General features: G+C 35.1%; 1 protein-coding gene across 1 annotated transcript in view; it reads right to left on the minus strand.

Annotated features, from left to right (window-relative positions):
* Positions 1-1,781: 1,781 nt before the first annotated feature.
* Positions 1,782-20,092, minus strand: part of tfcp2l1 (transcription factor CP2-like 1) — a 33,351-nt gene continuing 15,040 nt past the window's right edge. The window contains exons 5-15 of the mRNA XM_030125563.1: positions 18,935-19,041; positions 18,698-18,850; positions 13,125-13,235; positions 11,438-11,541; positions 6,999-7,050; positions 6,772-6,865; positions 5,277-5,367; positions 4,466-4,533; positions 4,071-4,216; positions 2,339-2,390; positions 1,782-2,225 (exon numbers count right to left, since the gene is read on the minus strand). Coding sequence (XP_029981423.1) covers positions 2,188-2,225; positions 2,339-2,390; positions 4,071-4,216; positions 4,466-4,533; positions 5,277-5,367; positions 6,772-6,865; positions 6,999-7,050; positions 11,438-11,541; positions 13,125-13,235; positions 18,698-18,850; positions 18,935-19,041 — 1,016 coding nt within the window. The 3' untranslated portion in view covers positions 1,782-2,187. The remainder of the gene's footprint in view (positions 2,226-2,338; positions 2,391-4,070; positions 4,217-4,465; positions 4,534-5,276; positions 5,368-6,771; positions 6,866-6,998; positions 7,051-11,437; positions 11,542-13,124; positions 13,236-18,697; positions 18,851-18,934; positions 19,042-20,092) is intronic.

The following is a 20,092-nucleotide window of genomic DNA, read 5'->3' on the forward strand; positions in this document are numbered from 1 at the left end:
AAATGTGACCGTAGAAACTTTTAAAAATTGAGTTACTATCAAACCAAATGCCAAGACTCTTTGATACAGGCTTATCATGTTCCAACAGGGAACCAGTAGATGGCAGGATTTGTTTTGTGATTTTCTATCAAGTTAAAGGGTTAAAAAAAATGTAAAATGAATGATTATTGGATTTGTATGATTAGGGCTGACCTTGATTTACAAAACTAAAATCAAATTAGAGCAGAAAAATAAATCCATATATAATATTTAATAGTTTGATTTATAGGTGTGTCATTTTTTCACACTTGGTGACAGATGCTAGTATTTTTGAACATTTGATCTAGTGCCAAAAATTATCATGCAAATTAAACAGTGTCGCTGTTAATCATTGACATATGCCAGGCTGCAAAAATCAAATAATACGTAATCCAATTTTTATGTAGTATTTTGAAAAAAAATCATATTTTGTGTTTTTTTGCATCAAAAAATGTGGTGACATCATGATAAAAAGAGATTGTTTAGGGTTTTAAAAAATGTAAAATGAATGATTATTGGATATGTATGATTAGGGCTGACCTTGATTTACAAAAAAAAAAAAAAAATTGGAGCAGAAAAATAAATCAATATATAATATTTAACAGTTTGATTTATAGATGTGCCATTTTAGCACACTTGGTGACAGATGCTAGTATTTTTGAACATTTGACCTAGCGCCAAAAATAATAATGCAAATTAACCAATGTTGCTGTTAATCATTGACATATGCCAGGCTGCAAAAATCAAATAATATGTAATCCACTTTTTATGTAGTATTTCTGAAAAAAAAATTTTTTTTTGTGTTTTTTGCACCCAAAAAATGGTTTGTTTACAATACAAACACGGCATTTAAAGGGTTAAAAACTGTGACAATTATTGAGTATTTGGTATTTTTATTTACGGCTCAAGTTGATGAAATAGAAAAAAGTGTAAAAGAATTAAAAACAAACTGTATGAAATTTTTTTTGACATTATTCCACAAGTGTGCCAAAATGGCCCACTTGGTGCTTAGTAAGGGCCTTGGTGAATGGGATACCGGAGGGTTAAACAAGGCTATTGTTTCATTAAACTAAAAACTGATAAAAACTGATTGTCTGATTAACTGTAGTTATTACTTAGAGTCATTTTCTTTTTTCCAAGGAGTCTAGGCAGTCCAAATTTCAAACCAAAACTGCAGCATTAACCCATAAAGACCCAAACATCCACTGTTGACCAAAATCACCTACTGATCTAAGCTGTTTAATAACTTCTAAACCACTAAACCTATTAAAACGCTGAAATAATTTGTGTAAAATACTGTTTGTCATCTTTTCATGGTCATCAGATATGGCCCATTTGGATGTTCAGAGGCTCAGTAGTTACCATGGAAACACCCTCATCTTCTGCAACATTGATTCACCAATAAAACCTATAGAGTTTGATCAATAACAGTGGATGGACACCTTTGTTTTTACATATTCATATTGATATCTTTGCTGAAAGTTATTTTTTCTTCAGTTTTCTCTGTGTTTGATATCATAACCCTCAACTTTAAACTGAGCTTTAATGAACATCTACATGATCAGTGAATTAAATATAGGAAAATACATGAATTTTCACTGAAAAAATGCAAAATATAGAGAATAAAATTATAATAAATTGTGTTAAATCAATTAAGAAAGGTTAAATAAAGGTAAAAATTTATTTGGGAAGTGCCACAAAAGTAGCTCTGGGTCTTTGTGGGTTAAATAAAATATATCTGCATTAATCCATATTTCATTACCATAAAACCAGTCCACATAGTTTAATACATTACATTAAAATGAGACAGCACAGTTTATTCTTTCGCCTTTTACATTACTCTGCATGACCATGTGTGACATGTACCTTTCTTTATCTGAATGAAAAGCTTTGATTTGCATGAATATTTGTTTAAGGAAGTAATTTACATATACATGGGGAAGTAATTTTAACCTCTAATTGCACAGCATATGAAATAGTAACGACTAACTTAAAAAAATACAAATGAAATGGGAAAATCAAAGGAAACCAAGTAAACCACAACAGCAGTAAATTGAGCACTCTGGAGTATTTTACTGTACAGCACATTTTAGCAAATGTCACACTAGACAAACATATATACAACCTGTACAATCCCACTGTTTTAAGCTGAAAGTTTGGCTCCTTTGGTCATTTTAACACAATGTGGTAGCCATCGCTGTTTTCATCTGCATAAAAGAAAATGACAGCGTTAAAGATGACATTTATGACCTGTTCATATAGGATAAAAACCAGAGGATAAAATGAAACAACATAAAACGCTTGAGTATAAAATAATAACCTCTCATTGTGCTAATAATGAAGCTCGTCTCCTCCTTGAAGTTCTGCACCATCTGAAACAAATGGATCAAATATAAACACATACACATATTTATTGTTTATAATAATTCATGCATTCAGTATAAAGCAACTAAAATTTCTTATTTGTTAAAAGGATTCAAGAAGCAGTTGACAAAAGCTGTGTTTAAAAGTCACATTCATTGCAACATGTGTGAGAAGAAATGTGTAAAATAGATGTAGGATCCATATTTCACTGTCCTGCTCCCACTGGGAAATGGATTAAAATGAAATATCTTAAAATGACAAGCTCTTCTAAAGATGACAAAATGATGAAAATATTGCACATGTATTGAGACTTCAGGCATTACTAATCATACATCATACAGAGAGAAAAATGAACATACAAACACAATTATTATTGTACGTCCGTCTCTTATGTTGTGCTTTATATAGTATTGTTTATCCCTGTGGAGTTAGTATCTTTGGTCAAATAGCTGTCCAGGTCCAGATTCAGATTCAGAATACTTCATTAATCCCAGAGGAAACTGTTGTGTTTTGGGTTTTTTTTTTAAAGAAAAAAAAGTAGCAGGAAAGAAATTTTCAATATTAAAAAAATATATACATATCGTTAGCCTCATACCATAATTGACTAAATTATGCAACAAAAGTATTAGAACACTTTGAAATCAGGTGTTTCTTTTCTAAAATGGGTCTGGGATAAAAAAAATAATAACAAATGTCAAAATATAGTTTTATATTGTGATAAATATCATTGCATTGGTTAGTTTTGTTTAAATTGTTATCTCTGCTTCCAAAATGCCTCAGAGATGTTTTTTACTTAATTTCTCTCAACTTAATTTCTCTTTTTATCCAGGATTATAATACTAACTAACTAACTAACTAACTAACTAACTAACTACTAGAACTAAATTTCTAAAATATATTTTTGTGCTCTGATTGTTAATAATAATTTTCTGCCACAACTAACCATCTTCTTTCTTCACGTCTCACTTAGGAAGAAAAATCTCCCTTCAAACTTTAAGGAAATATTAATATTTATAAACTATATGCACAAAAATATTGGGACACATTATAGCTACAGCTGTAAGATGTCCTGTTCATGCTGATTTGAGACAAAAACATCAACAATCAATATGATATTTATCACAATATTAAACTTTATTATGATATTTGTCATTATTGTTTTGTAGCCCAGACCCCTGTTAGAAAAGAAACACCTGAATTCAATGTGTCCCAATACTTTTGTCCATCTGTGTATGAGTTCGGCAATTATGCTATGAGCCTAATGATATATAGAACCCTCACACCCCAAAGCCTCCGGTATATATACATATATACAGTTATTAGACCATCAAAAGTCATCAAAAACAGTGGTTATGCAATCCAGTACTAACTCCTGTGTGTATCATGTGACTAAAACAGACAGAAAAGAAAACATGGAATGTCTAAAGCACTGTTTTTGTCAGTACAATGTCATAGATATTGATGTAAGAACTTTAGTGATTTTGGTTATTATCAAGAAAACATGGAAAATGTCTAGATATCAGCTCTGAAATTAAACTCTTATGAGCTATTTTTGTTGTTATCATTACATTTGTCCAAACAAATGTACCTTTAGTTGTACCAGGCATTAAAATGAACAAGAAACTAAAGAAAACAGTTTCCAGGGCTCAAACACTCTTTTCCTTTAAATTTGTTCTTGGTGATAATACCTCATCAGTGACTAAGACGTGGATTCCAGTGGGTTTCTGTCTGTAGATGTGTGTGATTCGCTGTGGTGTGATGCTATACAACATGGCAATCTTATCCGACAGGTCCAGCAGCGTCAGCTCCTCCAGGTACAGGGCATGGTAGACTACTGGGAATAGAATAGAATAGAATAGAATAGAATAGAATAGAATAGAATAGAATAAAAGAGTACAGTACAGTACAGTACAGTATAAAATAGAATAAAATACAACAGAATATAGCAGAACGAAACAGAACAGAACAGAACAGAACAGAATAGAATAGAATAGAATAGAATAGAATAGCCTTTATTGTGATTATTTTGTCCAATAAAATTAAGAATTCTTCTTGTCTGTATGGCTTTAACACATGCACTTACTGTCGCCAACTCCTGGCTTCACTATCGGCTGTGGACAAACGTAGATGGTGAGACGTGGCTGAATAGATCTGAAAAATGAGAGAAATACAGTCAGCATGACTGTCTGTTATAAGAGGACTATTTCTGTCTCTGTGTGGTGTGTGTTTAGGCTGTTTTCCATCGCGCTCGTGAAATTTGCATCTTAAAGTTTATGTGAGCACGTTGCAGACTAGACAATGTCATCCTGTTCTACTGTATGTGTCTGCACAAAATATTAAATTTAGGCCATACATTAGTTAAATTAGTTAGACTTTTTTGAAGTGATGTCTAACATTATAAAACCAAACATCAGAAATCAATAGAATAAGTTCAGAAACACATTATCATTATTATTATTATTATTATTATTATTATTATTATTATTATTATTAATATTATTATTATCATTATTATTATTATTATTGTTGTGAAGCTTAGAATACCTAACGTTAATATTAAAACTTAGCAGAAGTTTTCTCATGTTCATATTTCACATGAAAATCAATGACACAGACTAATTTCTGGTGAGTTTTTATGGGATGACCCTATAAAGCAGTGGTAGGCAACTCTGGTCCTTGAGGGCCGGTATCCTGCTTGTTTTTTGATATTTCTCTCTTCCAGCACATCTGGAAGCCATTACATTGTTCTTAGGCTTCTGTAGAGCTTGACGATGGGCTGATAGTTAATTGAATTAGGTGTGTTGGAAGAGGGAACTATCTAAAACATGCAGGATACCGGCCCTCGAGGACTGGAGTTGCCTACCCCTGCTATAAAGTGTATTTTAATCTCTCACCTTCCTTTCATGGTGTTGAAAAGGCGGATGCCGTCCGCTGGACCACAGATCTGGATCAGATCGTCCCTGCTCATCCTCAACAGGTCTGCACCTGCAACAAGAGCTCCAAATCTAGCTCTGCCTCATATTCAACATTGTGTGGACCAGCGCTCTGATCCCAAGTCAGCATGAAGCGCTTTGTCTTTAACCCATAAAGACCCAGTGCTACTTTCGTGGCAGATCCCAAATAATTTTTTCTCTATTTTTAGCCATTCTCAAGTGATTTATCACCATTTATTATAATATTATGCACTGTATTTTGCATTTTTAAGTGAAAATCAGGCACTTTCCTATGTGTAATTTATGGAGTAAGTTAATGTTTCTAAAAGCTCAAATTAAAGTTGAGGGTCATTATATGAAAAATAGAGAAAACTGACGAAAAGTGATGTTTGCAGTAAAATATATCATTAACAGAGCATAACTCCACGGGTTTTACTGGTGAATCAATGTTGTAGAAGATGACGGTGTTTCCACGTTCACTACGGAGCCTCTGAACGTCCAAATGGGTCATATCTGATGACCATGAAAAGATGACAAACTGTATTTTACACCAATTATTTACATGGATTGATAGGATTAGTGCAGAGGTGTCAAACTCATTTTAGTTCATTGGCCAGATTCAGCTAAATTTGATCTGCAGTGGGCCAGACAAGTAAAATAATACCATAATAATATATAAATAATGTCAACTCCAAACTTTTCTCTATGTTTTAGAGCGAAAAAAGTAAATTTACATTATGAAAAGGTTTACATCTACAAGCTGTCCTGTCAAAAGATGTGAATAACATGAACAAACGGAAAAAATAAGTGTAATTTTAACAATATTATGCCTCAGTTTATCATTTACACATGTACATTATAACTTAGAGATCACAGTGGCTCCACAAACACACAAAACATTTAATAACAGACAGAATATTGTTAAAATTGTACTTGCTTCTCTTAAGACATTTCAGGTTGTTCGTATTTTTTGCAAAATTATACTTTGTTTTAGTGTAAATACATAAAAATATTTACATTTACAAAACAAAACATTTGGAGTTGTCATTATTTTTATGTCATTATGATAGTATTTGACAGGTCTGACCCACTGGAGATTGAATTGGTCTGAATGTGGAACCTGAACTAAAAGGATTGTTAATATCTTCAGTGTAATTTTTGCATTTCACAAATTCATCCCAAGGGCCAGACTGGACCCTTTGGCGGACCAGATTTGGCCCCCGGGCCGCATGTTTGACACCTGTGGATTAGTGGATTAATAGGTATTAAACAGTTTACATCAGTAGACAATTTCGGTCACCGGTGGATGTTTGGGTCTTTGTGTGGATGTTTGGGTCTTTATGGGTTAAGTGTCATTACAGAGAAGGCAAAAACACTCCTGACAAACTTTCTGCATTTTTATCTCTGTGATGAGCTGTAGCGTCTAATGTCAAACTGCTGTTTTCACCCATGTTACCTGAGAAGCTGGAGAAGAGCCTTGAGAAAGGCGAGAACCTGTGATGGTGCAGCCACTGCTGAGTGTCCTGCGCCGAAGACGAAGGCAGAAGGTGCTACATGTCAAAAAGAAGAAGAGCCCTTGAAATGAGTATAGCAGCACAGCATCCACTGTCTCCAAATAATGGCCTAAAGGGAATAAGAGAGCACCGTTAACACTTTCACACTGCACTGTTCTCCTTTACTTACATCAGAGCAGCTGGGCATGAGCAGATCCCTTTGCTGGTTTGGAGAACAGTTGCTACAGAAACATGCACATGAGGAGGAAAAACAGATTGTGATCATTAGTGTTTTAGTTGTGTTTGTCTGAGCTGAGAGTTTTTAACGACGTGAATAAGACACAGGTTATGGAGGTTTATTCTGGAGAACATCAAAGGATAGTTTCACAGTTTTCAAGTCTGTTTAAGGACAATAATACTGTAGATGTCCTCGTGATGATTAGTTCTGTACTGTGCATCCTATGATACTGATGATGGACTAAATCTGTGGAGTTTCAAGAGTCTGATTTATGAGAGTTTTTTTAATGCAGAATTCACTGTTTTCAGTACAGAGGATTGTAACAAAAACAAAAAGCCTTTTATTATCCTCACATAAGAATATATAATTGAATTTGGGATTTTACACACCTTGGCTATTTGCAAAACTCAAACTCATTTTTTCTCTATTAAAACATCTTACTTCCTTCTGTTGGTTCAGTATGACCCACTACTGTATTGATTATGTTGTTACCTCCGCCAGGAGGTATTGTGATCACATTGCTTTGTGTTTTTGTTTTTGTTAGCAAGATAACTCAAAAAGTTATGGACGGATTTGGATGAAAATTTCAGGAAATGTTGATACTGGCACAAGGAAGAAATGATTAAATTTTGGTGGTGATTGGGGGGGGGGCACGACTGATGTGCCTTGGTGGAGGTCTGTGCTCTCCGAGTGCTTTTTACCTCCACCAAGAGGCATTGTGATCATGGTGCTTTGTGTGTTTGCGTGTTTGTTTGTTAGCAGGGTAACTCAAAAAGTTATGGACGGATTTTCATGAAATTTTCAGGAAATGTTGATACTGGCACAAGGAAGAAATGATTAAATTTTGGTGGTGATCGGGGGGGCACACAGATCTGTCTTGGCGGAGGTCTGCGCTCTCTGAGTGCTTTGTCTTTTTTAATGTTTATTCCAGAGTGCAATGTTTGTTTGTTGTTGTTGGTAATTTAATTTTCTTACTGATGCTAATTATTATTGTTTTTATTATTATTATTATTATTATTATTATTATTATTATTATTATCATCATCACTTTATTACTTTATTATAATTATCATTAGTAGTTTTGCTATTATCAAACTAAATATATCAATATACATGTATAAATATATATACACACATATGATTACATACTGTGCGTAATATATTACAACATAATTACATTATTATCATCATTATTATTATAATATCACTTTATTATTTATTTCTGTTACTACTTTTGAATGTATATTTGCCTGTTTTTCACTACTGTTTCTGTGGCTATTGCTATTTCTATTTTTTCCTCTTCCTTTTAGTCTTGTAATATTTCCTGTGTGTACATTTGGTGTTGTGCTGTTTCTGGAACATTAATTTCCTGAGGACTCTGTTGATGGGATTAACAAAGTTCTATCTAGTCAAATCTAATCTACTTTAATTTGATTATGTAAAACTGTTGAACAGTGCAGCAAATGTTTAATTTCAGCTTGTATTTACTTTATTGGTTTGTCAACAGCTTACAGACACAAAGTTCAGTGTGTCTTTAAATTGTCACGACGATCCCTGTAACTGATGTCATGACTGCAGACATTTCAGATTGGTTCATTCTGATGGATGGGAGTCCACTGGGGGGCTTGGCCACACAGGGACCATTAAACAGGACACAAACTCTAAGCATACTTCCAAAACGGAAACAACATGGCTGAAAACCACTAAAGTAAACATTGTGGAGCAGCTGTCACAAAGTCCTGCCCTTTTGTGGGCTGAACTTAAAAAGGAGGTTTGTGCAAATACACCCACACTTCTGACTCAGTTTTCTCTGGAGGGAACGAATGAATGAAATAACCACAAAGTGCTGTGTGAATATTTGTGAAACATTCTTCTAACAGTTCAACTTACACAATTAAAAGCCAAAATATGGATAAAGTTTGATCCTCTGAGAGTGAAATAAAATAAATAAAACTGAAATAGCCAGTATTTTACATAATCAGAACACCGAAGCAGAGAAAATTGATGAAATGTGACTGAATACATTTAGAAAAGGTGGATATAAACTTTGGCCAGATGAAAACAAGTAATAAATTCATTATAAATAATCAAACTTGATTAGTGATTTAATGGTTCTATAGTTATTTGTTGTCTTAAATGCTTTGTAGGATTTAATTAAAATAAAGCTGTGAAACATAATTATTAGACAACTGTGAAAAAATAGTGAAGTGTCAACATTTGTCATAAAGTCATCGAGTTTTCTTGTGTACAAATGAGTCGACAGTTTGACAAAACATATGGAAACTTTAAAGAAATAAGCTATATTTAAGTAAATGACAACAAAAGTCCCATTTTCTAGTGATATATAATTGCAAACATCTAATGCTGAAAAAACTAAATATTAACAGGTCATATAGAGGGGATGTTATAATACATGTTTACCAGTGGCGGCTGCTCGTCTTTCAGACAGGGGAAGCTCATTGTCGGCTTACATTAAAAAAAAAGTCAAGTTATTAAAACATAAATTCGGCCCTCTGTTCCTTTATAAGAAAATGGTCAGTGACCTTATCGTACCAACTAAACAAGAAAACATTGAAATTATGTTAAATTGAAACAAATAAGTACAATGAGTTTTATTTACAGTGCAAAAAATGAACAAGTAATTTCGTAGTGGTTTCTCTCTTGATTTCACAGCAAAATGTGCGATGGTATTAAACTGAACTGTGTCAAGTGAAGGAGTAGATCTCAAAACAGCTGTCAATCAAATGGGATTCAGCCCTCTCGACTGATCCTCCAATCAGCACGTAGAAGCTCAGCATCCAGCCCGGTCGAGCTCCGCCCACAGCTCCATTCACCCCCAGAGACGTTGAGCGTCTGGGGGCGGGACAACATTGTGGCATTTATCCAATTACCGTCCAGTTTTGAGGCAATGAAAAAAACTGTTCCACTCAGTCCCATTGAAGTGCATGGACGCTGAGCATGTACGGGCAAATGCACTGAGCAGAGATTGTATGAGAAAACAGCGCAACGGGAATGTATGAGAAGTGAACAACATCGAGTCCGTTGATTTGTGATAAAGCTGATTCTGAACAAACTCATCTGTGAGATGAACGTGTTCTAACACATTTGTAGTCAATAAAATGTCAACACAACCGTACATATTTAACCATTTAATTTTCATAATTTTAGGGGAAGCCGGGCTTCCCTTTCAGTCTATGAGAAATCGCCTCTGATGTTTACAGAAAATCACAGATGGTCTACTAATGATTTTCAAAGCTGTGTGTAACTATTCAGTGAAGTATGGCATTAGAAAACTTTACATATTTATCCAAAGAAAGGCTGGGGATTTTGTCCTCTTTATTTACATTTTCTTCAGTTATACAGCAAATTTTTTTGGCTTTAACCAAAAGCTCAGAGCAAATATTATTAAAGAATTTGAAAATGACACTGACTACAGCAGAAGCTTCAGATGTTTTTATTAAAATGCTAATTATTATGATACAGAGCTTTAAAATAAATCTATAATCAGTGAGGCCAGTACTAGTGAAATGTGAAAAGTGGTCTGTTTTTGTCCTCAAGATTGCTAAACAAATCACATTATGAAGACATTTTAATAATATGTGTGAAATGAGGTTTGATCACAGGAAGTTTCAGAGTTTTGTGGCCATGGCTCAGGAGGTAGAGCAGGTCATCCAATAATCAAAGGGTTGGCAGTTTGAATCCCGCTCTGACCCAGTCATGTGTCATTGTGTCCTTGGGCAAGAGTCTCCAGTATCACTCACACTGGTGTGTGAATGTTCGGTGGTAGTCGGACCAGAGTGTGAATGTGTGAGTGAATGAATAATGGATCAGCAATGTAAAGCGCTTTGGGTGCCTTGAAAAGCACTATAGGAATCTAATCCATAATTATTATTATATTTTCATGTTTTATCAACCACATGGATGTGGTTTTAACCTCCTAAGACCCAGGAAATCTCAGCAAAGTACAAGCTTTTTTTTGTTTTTTGTTAAATAAGTGCCTATATTGGAAACATCATGATGCAACAGTTTTTTCAGATGCAGTTTTTAAAATGTTTACGGAATGTCCTTTGTGGTGGACAGTTTTCTTTTCTATTTTTTTGTTTGTTTTGTTTTTTTTGGTATAAAGTTGTGAAACACTTGTCCTCAAATGTGGACAGAAAACCCATAGCTGGGTCTTAGGAGGTTAAGGCAGACTTGAAAAGATGTGAATTCCTCCAAACAGGAACCAACAGGGGGCGTGTTTTACCACCAGTCATTGTCAAGTTTATCAGACTTTATCAGCACCAGTCAGACCAAATAATGAGTGGTTTTATTTTCCCTGGGGACATTCACCCTGCAGATCTACACAGAGTCTGTCAAATAGATTTAATGGAGGCGTGGAGGTGACTTACCCATCAGTGAACGAACACGATGTTGGTGAGCTGTGATAAACTGGAGATGGAGTACTGCTGCTGCTGTGAGTGGTGAGGTTTAAAGCATCAGGCCAAGGAGAACACTTTAAGGAGAAAGGAAAAAAGAGGGGTTTTTTTCATCATTACTGAACCTGTTAAGTATGTTTTCTCACAAAGACTGCAGGAATAATACTACAAAACCTGCTTTTCCCAAAATGTAATCACATCTATTTTGGTTCACTGGCAATCTATGAACCCAATTTGGTATGAATTCAACCAATAGTTTTGCTGCAACAGACACGTGAATTTTCACCTATTATAAGTAAATGGGGGGGGGGGATCTTACAAATTTTTAACTTTGACCTACTTTTCCCAAAATGTAACAAGAAAAGCATTTGGAGAGCGCAGACCTCCGCCAAGACAGCTCTGGCTCCCGTGCATGTTTGTTTGTTTGTTTGTATGTTTGTTAGCAAGATAACTCAAAAAGTTATGGATGGATTTTCAGGAAATTTTCAGGAAATGTGGATACTGGCACAAGGAAGAAATGATTAAATTTTGGTGGTGACTGGGGGGGGGCACAACTGATCTGCCTTGGCGGAGGTCTGTGCTCTCCAAGTGCTTTTCTTGTTTATTGTTTATTCCAGGGTGCAATGTTTGCTTGTTGTTGTTGGTAATTTAAGCCCCCACCCCCCCACCCCCGATCACCACCAAAATTTAATCATTTCTTCCTTGTGCCAGTATCAACATTTCCTGACAATTTCATGAAAATCCGTCCATAACTTTTTGAGTTATCTTGCTAACGAACAAACAAACACGCGTGCACGCACACAAAGCAAAGCGATCACATTACCTCCTGGCAGAGGTAATGACATCTATTCTGGGTTACTGTCAATCTATGAACCCAATTTGGTATGAATTCAACCAGTAGTTTTGATCTTACAGACATGTGAATTTTCACCCCTTATAAGTAAATGGGGAAAAAAAAAGATTTTAAAAAATTCATAAAAAATTTTAACTTTGACCTACTGTTGCCAAAATGTAATGACATTTATTCTGAGTCTCTGTCAATATATAAACCCAATTTGGTATGAATTCAACCAATAGTTTTGGTGCTAGAGTGTTAACAAACAAAGAAACAAACAAACCGAACCAAAAACAGTACCCCTTGCCTCCCCTTTAGGTGCGGGGTAATGATCAAAACAAATACAGCAAGACTGTAGGCCACCTCTCATCATTCTCATACACATAAAACCATTCAGTGAAGGCCTGGGCTTCTGTCATTCAGGAACAGAACACTTCTATCACGTTGTTCTGTTAATTTATCACTGTATGTTCATATATAATATAGTCCATGGTTCGTTTTGTCATCCGGGTGAATGACAAACCAGATGAATGCAAAAGCAGAGTCAGTGGATAGTGAATCATTGACAGACTCAGCTCTGAAAACAAGTGCAATTTAAGGCTTAAAATGGGAGCGGCGATATGTTAACGTACACTGATGTCATTCTGGTTGAAGGTGTACTGTGTGCAGGGAAGCAAAAAAAAATAATATTAATTGCATGACTTCAGCGCTGACGACAGAAGATAAACATGCAGATTACACAAAAATTTACAACCAATCGATCAATAGGGTTACAGCTCTACTACACTACTGCAGCATGAGAGCAAACAAAGGGGGGGGTCCCACCTCTTTGAGCACCGTGGTCTCATGGGAAAGCTGATACTTTTCTCTGTCTTGAAGGTCCTTTTTGTCGATCTTTTCCCGGTCTGTCTTCAGTTTGCGATCGGCTCCTTTGGGCTTTGAAAGATTAGATAGGAAAAATATCATCAGATACGAATAATAATAAATGTGTATTGTTGCTGGAAACATTTCTAACCTAAACAGCCGCATAAAAACACTGTAAATTTAACAGAGAAGTAGAAAATGTAGGTAGTAAATTTACATTTCTAACCATTTGGGAATGTGCAATATCCTTAAGTGCAATTTGTGGAGAGTATTTAGTGTATGTAATTGTTTTTGGTTATTTATTGCAAATCACTGTGTTATTGTTTTTATGCTGCTTATGTTGTTTTTTTTAAATGCTTATATCTTTTTTATTCTTGACTGTATCTTTTAATCTTTTATCCTTATACTCTGAGAGACCTCTGCATGAGAATTCTTATGTACCCGAACAAGTGTACAAACGGCAAATAAACGTAATCTTTATTAACATTTTGTACTTTTTGCTACATTCTCAAAATAGGGTTATTAATATAACTATAATATGTTGGAGAGAATCATCGATTGATTTATTTTGCTTCATTGCACACTTTCCCAACATCAAGACTGTTTGAATCAAATAGATACAGAGAAGACAAACCACTGGTGACAGATACAACAAATGCAACAAGATGAAATGGACAGAAAAGATAAAACGAGACAAAAATCATCATAAAAAGCATGGATGCAAGGATGTAACAACCTGAAAATGATGCAAAAACAAAAACTATGTAAAATATAAATGAGAGAAAAATATAACAGCACTGTCTGATTTCATAATAGTTCATTTTGATTTTAGTGTTTTACAAAACCATTGTACCAAAATATGCCAAGTTTTTACTTTTATGTGTAGAGTACTTCTCAGAGCCTGTACTTCTACACTTTTCCTTACACAAAGAAGTTGAATCAGTACTTTTATTATGATCTTTTCAAATATATCATTATAGATCCATAGTTTCATTTAGTCGTCAGTTATCCTGGGCATTATGTTGACTTTCGGTCATACTGGTGCTCAAACAGAGCTTTCTCAGTTGTAGACGACACCTCATGTCTCCAAAATAACGTATAATTAAGGGAGAGGAGACATGGCTGAATGTGCAGATATAAATTCTGTGTAGGTTTAATTTAAACTGTGGGAAAAACAGTGACATAAAAAGTGACGTCTTCCTCAATTTAACCCATAAAGGCCCAAACAGCCACTGGCCACCAAAACCATCTACTGATCTAAACTGTTTAATACTTGTTAGTCCACTAAACCTATCAATACATGTAAATAATTGCTACAAAATAGGCTTTATCATCTTTTCATGGTCATCAGATATGACCCATTTGGACTTTCAGAGGCTCTGTAGTGAACGTGGAAACATCGTCATCTTCTACAACATTGATTCACCAGTAAAACCCATGGAATTGGATTAATGACAGTTGATGGAGACACTTGGTTTATGCTCAGGTAATGATAGATTTTGTTGAAAAAGTCATGTTTCCTTATTTTTCTCTGTTTCTGATATTACGACAATCAACTTTAATCTGAGCTTTTATGAATGTCTACATGATCAGTGAATTAAATATAGGAAAATACATGATTTTCATAGAAAAAACGCAAGATATAGAGGATAATATTATGATAAATGGTGATAAATAACGTAAGAAAGTTAAATAGTGAGAAAAATTCATTTGGGAACTGCCACAAAAGTAGCACTAGGTCTTTATGGGTTAAACAGAAATGTCTGCTTGTATTTATCATTGTTTTATTGGGGTTGTTGGACGTCCTCCAGTTGCTGTGAGACCCATATTCTATAGTCAGAAAGTCCTTGGTTTTTGGGACTCACACTGTGTGAAAGAGGGCAGATGTGGCAACGTTTAAGGTCAATACGGTGAACTGGTTGTAAACGGTCTCAGAGTAAGAGCAGTTTTAAAGGAAATGTTTCTGAATTACACATTCCATGTAATCCACACCCACTGTAACATCAGAAAAAGCCTAAAAACAACATTAAATCTAAACCAGGGGGGTCAAACTCATTTTAGTTCAGGGGCCACAAACAGCCCAATGTGATCTCAAGTGGGCCGGACCAGTGCAATAATAGGCATAATAACCCTTACCTAATAATCTAAATTTTTCCACTTTGTTTTAGTGTGAAAAAAGTCAAATTGCATTATGAAAATATGAATGACCTGAACAACCATGTGCAATTTTAACAATATTATGCCTCAACTTATCATTTATACATGCACATTACACACAATGTTACACAAACATTTTGTAACAGGTATAATATTGTTAAAATTTTAGAGTTTGGAGCTAAAATAAGAACCATTTCTACAATAATATGTCTCAGCTTATCATTAACACAACTTGCAAATCACAGTGAATCTATTATTTTGTTCAAAGTTGAACTATTTTTTCTTAAAACATTTCAGGTTGTTCATATTTGTTCAGCTTATCCACATTTATTGCAAGGATAATTTATAAATGTAAATTTGACACCCATGATTGTTAATATCCTCAGTGTAATTTTTTTCATTTTACAAATTCATCCGTTGGGCCGGAATGGAACCTTTGGAGGGCCGCATTTGGCCCCCGGGCCACATGTTTGACACCCCTGATCTAAACTGTGCCTTTGTAAATATTTCAATAGATAATGAAATGCCCAATAAAGTCTGAAGTCTTGTGATCTGTTTATTTATTTATTTTTAACTTATATTTTGTCGTTTCATTTGACACATTTTACAACACAAACATTTAGAACATAGTGTCAGTTGTCATCCTGTATATTATCTTTTTTTTTCATCGATCTTCGTATGTTGCTTGCTAGTCTTATGATATAAGTAAGGTGGGGTACACACCTAAGGATTTTCTCAATCTGAACAGATTTTTCATCTGGTACAGACCCCACATATGAAGACAAAAAATCAGGCATTGAACAGTTTTGATCGTACTCTGTGTGGTGTGCTCCGATAATCTCAACACATCACACCACACACATGTATAACAATTCTGTCCCACCACCGATCTACACTCAAAGAAATAAAATGTTGGAATTTGTTGGGTTTAATTAAAAATGTTATGCAACTTGTTCCACGAAATATATTTATTAAGTGTCAAAAGATGTTGCAGTTAATTGCAATGATGACCTACTAATGGATCCAAAGTAATTGCGTCAATAAATCTAAAATAAGGTGTTGCTTTAACGCTACAACTCAAGAATTACATTTTCTAATCAACACTATTGGTTTGGATTTACACACATTTGGTCGTAAATTTAGTGACGGGAAGTCGATTCTTTCGGTTCATTCGTCTGTTGCAAATCAATTCCAAATCGATTCATTAATTTATAAAAACATCCTGCATCAATTCGGAATCGATTTGCAACAGACGAACGAACCAAAAGAATCGAGTTCGTTAAAAGAATCGGACTTCCCATCACTAAATTTACCACCAAATGTGTGTAAATCCAAACCAATACTATTGATAAGAAAATGTAATTCTTGAGTTGTAGCATTAAAGCAACACCTTATTTTAGATTTATTGACACAATTACTTTGGATTCATTAGTAGGTTATCATTGCAATTAACTGCAACATCTTTTGACACTTAAATAACCATATTTCATAGAACAAGTTGCATAACATTTTTAATTAATTCCAACAAATTTCAACATTTTGTTTCTTAGAGTGTAGAATCTAGTCCTCCAAGTCAGAAATCTCATGTGATGTAAAGTGATCTAACAAAGAAAAAAAAAAAAATGCGGGGATGGATTAAAAAAAAAAAAAAAAAAAGAGAAGAATTTTCACGGGTATGGGCCCAGGTAAAATTAAACGAAATGTGGGTGGGTAGTGGGCAAGGAAGTGAAAAAATAAAAATTTGTTTGAGGTTTTGGGGGATGCTACTGTCATTTATGAAGGTCTCAAATCATGTACAGGTCAAGGTCACATGATTTTAAACAAGGTGAAGGTCATTTGACACTGAAAAATGGGTAAAATCACATTTTTGCTGATTTCTTTATTGTCTAGTCTTATTTCAAAGATATGCACTGCGGGCTTTCACTGGAGAACACTTGATCCTAGATTACCCATCTGGTACCCTCCCTTTTCTTCAGTTCAGCAGGTACCAGATTTCTTTTCCAGACAAGGGTGGGTGGCTGTGGCTCAGTTGGTAGAGTGGGTCATCCAGTGACCAATGGGTCGGCAGTTTGAATCATGGCTCCGACTGCCCACACGTTGAAGTGTGATTTTACCCATTTTTCAGTGTCAAATGTCCTTGACCTTGTCTAAAATCATGTGACCTTGACCTGTACATGATTTGAGACCTTCATAAATGACAGTAGCATCCCCCAAAACCTCTAATATGACATTTGCATGAGCAAATATGGCATAACTAACCAACAAATGCATGATTTTCTATTGAAAAATGGGTTCTCTGCACTCAGCTGACGGGCACCCTAAAGATGGCGGTGGGGGGGGGGGGGTCTAAAACTTTACGGATTGGGCTGGAGTTACTAATATATAAGAGATTAACTGGTCAAATTAAGAGCTTGATCAGAAAAGAAATCCCAAAAATGAGACGCTCTAGTGCGTACTCCACTTAAGTCTCATAAGATTTCATTCATTCATTCAAGAAAATATTTCTATAATAGAGTTGAAGGCCAAAGATACAGGGTGCTTTGTAAATTGATTAATTACAATACGCAACAAAAATGTGACGTAAATACAGGGTGGGGAAGCAAAATTTACAATGAACATTTAGTTAATTAATGTTTATGTTTATGCATTTGGCAGATGCTTTTTTCCAAAGCGACTTACAAGGGAAAACCAATCAAATCACTCTATATACAGGGTGGGGAAGCAAAATTTACAATGAACATTTAGTTGTTTTTTCTCAGCAGGCACTACGTCAATTGTTTTGAAACCAAACATATATTGATGTCATAATCATACCTAACACTATTATCCAAACCTTTTCAGAAACTTTTGCCCATATGAGTAATCAGGAAAGCAAACGTCAAAGAGTGTGTGATTTGCTGAATGCACTCGTCACACCAAAGGAGATTTCAAAAATAGTTGGAGTGTCCATAAAGACTGTTTATAATGTAGAGAAGAGAATGACTATGAGCAAAACTATTACGAGAAAGTCTGGAAGATACTATTAAAGAAGAATGGGAGAAGTTGTCACCTGAATATTTGAGGAACACTTGCGCAAGTTTCAGGAAGTGTGTGAAGGCAGTTATTGAGAAAGAAGGAGGACACATAGAATAAAAACATTTTCTATTATGTACATTTTCTTGTGGCAAATAAATTCTCATGACTTTCAATAAACTAATTGGTCATACACTGTCTTTCAATCCCTGCCTCAAAATATTGTACATTTTGCTTCCCCACCCTGTACTGTTTGCAGGGGTGTGTCTCACAAGGCTTTATAAAATGATGAACTAAGAGCCAAACTACACTAAATGGGTTCAGACGAGCATAAAACCTGTAAAGCAGGAGGGAAACGTTGGTACCTTGAAGACTTTGACCTGGCAGCTGGCAGACTGCACATGCTCCATGAACTCGCCCTGCTCATTTATGCTGAAAGTGTCCACCTGGATGCGAAAGGGCACCCCTTTCTCACCGCCGTGTTTCCTGGGGGTGAACTCGGTGCTGATGCAGTTGACCTGACAGACAGAGGTGCATTGGTTAAAGTCTCCAATACTCCTTTGTTGTCAAGTGAAATGTACTAATGACCCAGACTTCAGTACCTGGATGAAAACAGATGCGTTCTTGACAGGATCCCAGAGAAATTCAATGGTGTTGAGGTGCAGAGGGTGTGACCGGGGCTCCAGTATCCCCACTGACAGTGGGATATCTGCAAAGGAACATGTCGCTCAGTCACTGTAACTCCTCTCCAGTAATCACTTGTTTACCGCAGCCTGGTCAGAAAACGTCCTTGCGCTGACATTAACCCATAAAGACCCAAACATCCACTGTCGACCAAAAGCATCTGCTGATCTAAACTGTTCATCCATTAGTCCTATCAATACATGTAAAATGCAGTTTGTCATGTTTTCATGGTCCTCAGATATGACCCATTTGGACGTTCAGAGGCTCCGTAGTTACCGTGGAAACACTGTCATCTTCTACAATGTTGATTCACCAGTAAAACCCATGGAGTTGGATCAATGACAGTGGATGGAAATGCTTGTTTTATGTCCAGTTGATGATATATTTTACTGAAAAAAATCACTTTTTCTGCAGTTTTCTCTTTTTTTGATATAATAATCTTCAGTTTTAATCTGAGCTTTTATGAACATCTACATGATCTATAAATTGAATACAGGAAAATATCTGATTAATACTGATGAAATGCAAAATACATATGATAAATGGTGTTAAATCCCTTACGAAAGGTTACATACAGAGAGAATTTCATTTGGGAACTGACCCAAGAGTAGCGCTGGACCTTTATGAGTTAATTATAGGACAGATTGGTCATGGGATTGTTTCAATAAATTTATGAAATGTCACAACAATTACTTGGATATAAAACATCGCTGAACATAGACCTGACCAACCCATCATAACACTGCCCCCACAGGCTTATACTACAGTCCAGTCCCATCCTAATCTAATCTAATCTAATCTAATCCTATTTTATTTTATCTCATTGTATCTAATCTAATCTAATCTAATCTAATCTAATCCAGTCTAATCTAGTCTAATCCAGTCTAATTTAATCTAATCTAATCCAGTCTAATCTAATCTAATCTAATCCAATTTTGTTATCTCATTTTATCTTATCTCATCATATCTCATCTCATTTTATCTCATCTCATCAATCTCATCCAATCTAATCCAATCCAATCTAATCTAATCTAATCCAACCCAATCTAATCTAATCTCAATTTATATTATGTCAT

This window comes from Sphaeramia orbicularis, chromosome 21 (genome assembly GCF_902148855.1).
Source record: "Sphaeramia orbicularis chromosome 21, fSphaOr1.1, whole genome shotgun sequence".
Lineage (NCBI taxonomy): Eukaryota > Metazoa > Chordata > Actinopteri > Kurtiformes > Apogonidae > Sphaeramia > Sphaeramia orbicularis.